Raw genomic sequence first — 6,060 nt, 5'->3', positions numbered from 1 at the left:
CAGAAGTGGCAAAGTGAGTCATGGTATATTACACAGAAAACATTTAAGAATACAAAAATACTTATCAGGGCCTTTCAGTCAGTCTGTCCAACTCTTTCATCATCACACAGAAGTTATTAGACTGCTAGATGCACAGTAAAAGATGGCTTACACACACACACACACACACACACACACCCACACACCCACACACCCACACACACACACACACACACACTGTAGTACTTTTTCATGTATAATACAAAGATAGCACACAGTCTGACAATGTTGTGGTTCGACCATAAAACCTCTAATCAATGTTTTGTTGGTGCTTGAGGTAAAATGAGTCCTCTGGTTGCCAAGAGGATGGTCATCGTTGCTAATGGTAACAGCTTCAGGGCTCACAGCCGGGGAGTTTAAGCAGGGACGTTAAGCGACTGACTCACATTGCAGAGATAATGCATTTCTGCTTAAGAGCACTCCAACCACACCTGCTCCTGAGAGAGCTTCATCCTCTGAAGTGGTCCACTCATTATAGTTTAGAACTTCTTTTTAAATTGTTTTTAAATATAATTATACCAGTCCTGTCTATCAGAATTTGAATGCTTAAAAAGTGACTAAATAATAAAATGATAATAAGTCAACCATTTGCTCACAAAATACCATGTTTACAATTCAAGGCTACTAACAGAGTTTTGGTCATATGTTTATTTTAAAATATGATGCTTTGTCTGCCATCATAAGTTTCACAATGTTCTTAAACTTGTCTCATTAAAATTGTCTCTCACTTGTCTCACTCTGTCTTCCAACAGGTGATGGACCTTGCTTAGGCTCGCGGCTCCCTAACCAGCCTTACAAATGGATGTCCTACAAAGAGGTTAGTGCCTTTCAGAGGACAATCAGTCACAGGCTTTGTGGCACCCAGTCTGCCCAGCAACCAGAATATGTCAGAATATGACAAGAAAGGAAATGTTAAGAAGAGTTGAAATACACAAGGATTAATGTGAGTGGCCAATCTGTGGCTGGCCAACAATAGCTCGAACATTATGTCAAACAGTGTCAAAGTACAAGTGCATTTGTCGGTCTGTACATAAGGGGAACTAACCTTTTCTTAGTGTAATCGCTCCCGGAATAAAACCAAACTTCCTTCTGTTTGTTTTACATAAAGGCAATCTAAAACCCATCCCTGAGGACATCATTGATAATCTTTTACGCTTTCAGTATAAGCTTGAATCTTTATGATTTCCCAATAAATTGACAGAAGAGGTAAACAACAACTTGCAATCAGTTTTTATCCTTTTGAAAAATGGATGTAAAACAGTAATATTAATGAAAAACTTAAATTCTTAAAACAAAGAGGAATAATTCGTCAATATTTGTTGATCTCCACCAAAAGACTTTAGCCTATGTAGGCCGTACTGATGCTGCTGACATTACTGAAATGACAAGCCGTGTGATCTATTGGAAAATGATCAGCATCTTCACTTTAACAACACATGTTAATCACACAGCGGTGTTCATGTGTAATATAATCTGTAGCTGTAGCACCAGCAGGGATTCAGTTATGTGTGGGACATACAGCAGCACTGGCACACATGTCGTTTATAATATTTCTCCCATGCGTCAATTAATTTCCTATCCTCACTGCTGAGGCAACTGTTGTCATCAGCCAACATTTATCTGCTTTTAGAAACAAATTGTCTCCTGTCTGTAGTTTTTTCTTTCTCCAATATTTGGTGGAGTGTACGGATTGGAGGCCTCTTCCACTGTTAGTGCTGCGCTGACCAGCAAACTTCACAATTGTACTGAAGTCATCTCTGGCAGCTCATGAGCAACGGAAAACTTCCAACGTCCCATGAAGCAGTTTCCGTTCCCAATAAATCAATTCAGGAGACAACCTGACATGTTTTGGAGACTCATGGGAGTGGTGGTTTTGGGTAGGCAGGGAATTTTATTAAGACAAGTGATGTAGCAATTTACTGTAGAACAAAGCTCAAGGGCTGTATAAGAAGGGAATTATGCCACCTTCAACAATTTTATCAGTGACATCATGTTTTTTACAAGAGAACTGTGGGAGGATGATTGTCCTTTTCTTCTTCTTTTCTTTTTTCTCAGGAAAGCCAGATAAGTCTGGACTTGCTAACAGTCTCATTCAGTGAGAAGCCATATCTTTCTGTAATATAAACAATGCACCGTTTACTCTCATCCCAGGGTGGAAAATAATGTGCAACACTTTGCGAAAGAAAGTCATTATGCAACTTCCTTGCTGTCTAAGCAAAAATAAAATAAACCTGTTTTCTTTGATGTGTTTCATAATCATGGTAACTTGAGAAATGAGAGTTTAGTAATTTAACAGTTTACATAATGGAGAGTCATTTCTCGAGAGATGCAACTGTGGATGTTTCCAAAATGGGCTTAAAATGTGGCAGATGACCTTTGAATATTATTGTTTTTTACAACTTAAGCACGTATAATCCAGACTATGACAACCATGGATTTCCCTTTTCTTTCAAACTATTACTGAGGTTATGTTATTTGCCTAAATTAGTAAACACCGAACGCTGAGAAGAATTTCTGCCCTCTACTGTTTATTTCCCAAGAAACTGAGTTTTTAATATCACATGAAATATTTTCTTTAGCTGGAAAACTAGCTCAGTATTTGTTTGGTATTGTTCCACCTTATCCAATCAGCTGCTGTCCCATCTTCTCACTCCATAGGTGACAGCCCGGGCCGAGCATCTGGGTTCAGGATTGCTGCACCAAGGCTGCCAGCCCAACCCCAACCAGTTCATAGGAGTGTTTTCCCAGAACCGGCCAGAGGTGACAGTCACTCTTTTTTTTTTTGCTCAGTTTGTCTCTTCTGAATCTAACATTCTTCTTGTCTGTATCAGACATCATTTGGCTCAGGCAAGGTAAACCATTTTACAGATGGTTTCGTTCATACAGGCCACTGATGTAAACATAAACACACACACACACACTCAAAAACAGTACACATTGCTCTCTTATTTAAACAGATTCGCCTTTGCCCTCTTGAAAAATATATACATAGAAATTAAAATGTATTGGCTTGGAAAGAGTAAAAGGATGTGGCCGGATTTTCACTGGATGAATGAACTCTAACCACTGACCTTTGACCCCTGACTTGTGTGTGATTACAGTGGATCATCTCAGAACTAGCTTGCTACACCTACTCCATGGTGGTGGTTCCCCTTTATGACACTCTGGGCCCAGACGCCATACGGTTCATCATTAATACTGGTAAGAACAGATCCATGAAGCCTGCAACTAAATAACTTTATTTAATAGAGTGAAGTCATGATTTCATGAGACATTTAAGGGTCTTTACTTACTGAAGATTCAGTATGTGTCTTGGTTTTGAAACAGCATCAGTGTGACTGACTGCTGAAAGCTAGTTCCACTAACTTTTAGATAAGAAGAAGAATAATTCGTCAATATTTGTTGATCTTCACAAAAACAGTTTAGCCTATGAAGGCTGTACCGATGATGCTGACATTACTGAAATGTCAGTCCGTGTGATCTATTGGAAAATGATCAGCATCCGAAAGCGTCATCTTCACTTTAACAACACATGTTAATCACACAACAGTGTTCATGTGTAATATAATCTCTAGATGTAGGGATTTAGTTATGTGTGGGACATACAGCTGCGCTGGTACACATGTGGTTGTTAATGTTTCTCCCATGAGTCAGTTCTTTTTTTATCCTGACTGCTGAGACAACTGTCATCGTCAGCCAACGTTTATCTGCTTGTAGAAACAAATTGTCTTCTCTTGGTTGTTTTTTCTTTCTCTAGTATCTGGTGAACAAACTTCAGTAAGATACTTCCTGGCTAAACTTTTATTTAAAGACTGCAAAAGCCAGAGAGACAACCATAATGTGAGAACTCTGCTGCAAATGGGTGACTGCTGAGCTGTTAACCTTGTGCTTATATAGGTTTTGTACTGAACTGAACGTAACTGCTTTATTTCTGAACTAAAGATAGAACTACCAAAAAATCTGATCAGATTTCAACTGAACTCCCTACCCACATTTGGGTCTTCCTTTTCTTTTCTTTTTTTTTGGATTGTTTTATTTTAGTTTTTTATTCTGCTGATAATCACACAAAGGGTGCGTGTGCTCTTGTGTGCTTGTGTCATTTCAGCTGACATCTCCACGGTCATCTGCGACAAAGTAGAGAAAGCTGAGGTGCTGCTGGACAACGTTGAGCGGAAGGAGACTCCAGGCCTGCAAAGAATCATCCTGATGGATGCCTTCGACTCTGCCCTCATGGAGCGCGGCAAGGACTGCAGCGTCCATGTGCAGGCCATACAGGAAGTCGAGGTGTGACACGTTGGAAAAGAGGAAACTCTGTAAAGCTAAAACGGGTCTAGTGGGAGAATTGGCTCGGTGCAGATCATGCAAACTATATCAAAATAAATGTATACGCACACTTAAAGAGGTTTGAATTATTATATTATATTTTCTACTGTGTGGTCGTCAATCAAGAATAATCCTGATATTCACTGTAATTCAAAAAATATGTCATGTCATGAAGAGTGATTGTTGATTCATCCAAATGTCTGTGTCAGCAGTAATGGCTGCAGGGATAACATACTTTTTTATAGGTGCCAACAGTCAGGAAACTTCACCTTTGCACAAGTTGAATTTTTTTAACATCCAGTCATAACAAAGTGATGTTTAGATCTGGTCAACACACTATCAAAACATTGCGTCGCTTCTTAGCCATGTTTGGTGAGATCTGTCTGTACTTGCCTCTAGCTCTGCAGAATCTGACACATGTGGCATTTCACAATCGCAAAATCCCACACAGACAGCGCGTATTGCATTAAAATAGACCTCTATGTCCGTCTCATTTACAGTAATTTCACTGCTCTTTTTATAACGGTAAATGTTAATACCCCATTAGCTCAATCACCACAACAAACAGACACATGAAACTGGTCCAGCAGGTCATAGCTGGGGCTTTTTGAGATAGATGCACATTTCAAGGATGAACTTATTAGGTAGTCATAAGTCAAAAGTCAAGGTCGGTGTGACCTCACAAAACATGGTTTTTGGCCACAATTCACAAATTCATACGCTAGTTATGACACAATTTAACACAAATGTTAAATAGGATAAAATGATGAAGTGATGACATCTTATATCCAAAAGGTGAAAAATACAAAGATCAAAAAAAGTTGTGGTGTGCTTGAATAAAATATACAAGGCATTTATAGCACAGTGAGGATGTTCCAATGAGTTGTGGAAAGCAAAGACAATTACAGGAAAGTAGCTGGCCGTCACATGTTCATTTTTCTCTGATGACCAACCGTTGTGTAACTGCGCCAGTGTGATAGACACCCAGTTAACAAACACCTCCTTAAATGAAAAGAATGAGTTATTGTAAATGCTGCTGAACTTGATCTACACTGACACATGTAAATGCTTGGCATTCAGTAACCAAATGATGACAAATCAAACACGCCCCCATCAACACTGACCCACATGTTGCTATCCTTTATTTAGAAAAGTTTCTCACGTTCAAGGAATCAGGAGAAATAACCCTTAAATTACACCAGACAGTGTTGTTTTAATGTCATTTATGCATGTCAAGTGTGAAGTCCTTTAGTAAAAATTATTTTCATCTTGTTTTTTCTCACAGGCTCTGGGCAGAGAGCACTACAGAAAACCTATAGTAAGTACTAAATCACAATTCCACTATACATAGGGAACAACATTTTTAGACACGCTAACAATGTCGGTCTCTCAGTCGCTCCACCACTTTGGTCCAGTCTGAAATATCTCAACAACTATTGGATTGATTACATTTTGAACAGATATTACGAGTGTTTCGCAGACGATGAATCATACTTTTTTAAAAATACTAATTAGGAAATGTTAGTATAATAGCACGCTAAACAAAGATAGTGAACATGATAAACACTACGCCTGCTGACTACGTCACTGAACTTGTCTAAAGCCGGACAAGGGATTAATGTAATAATCTGAGACTTTATAAATGAGCAAGACAACAGTGTTGCTGAAAGCTTTATATTTGCTTTTCAGTCCAAAATA

The 6,060-nt window shown here is 38.8% G+C and overlaps 1 protein-coding gene across 1 annotated transcript; it reads left to right on the top strand.

Annotated features, from left to right (window-relative positions):
- Positions 1-321: 321 nt before the first annotated feature.
- LOC111652060 (long-chain-fatty-acid--CoA ligase 6-like) lies at positions 322-5,680 on the top strand (the record flags this gene model as incomplete). The annotated part of the gene is made up of 6 exons (XM_023402181.1): positions 322-364; positions 792-856; positions 2,698-2,799; positions 3,141-3,240; positions 4,145-4,323; positions 5,648-5,680. Coding segments are annotated over exons 1-6 (522 nt in total), but the record flags the coding sequence as incomplete, so codon positions are not given.
- Between the last annotated feature and the right edge of the window lie 380 nt (positions 5,681-6,060).

The sequence above is a fragment of the Seriola lalandi genome, unplaced genomic scaffold (genome assembly GCF_002814215.2).
Source record: "Seriola lalandi dorsalis isolate HSWRI2012SDOR001 ecotype SW California unplaced genomic scaffold, Sedor1 jcf7180001973438, whole genome shotgun sequence".
Classification (NCBI taxonomy): domain Eukaryota; kingdom Metazoa; phylum Chordata; class Actinopteri; order Carangiformes; family Carangidae; genus Seriola; species Seriola lalandi.
This window is presented reverse-complemented; position numbering and strand designations above follow the sequence as displayed.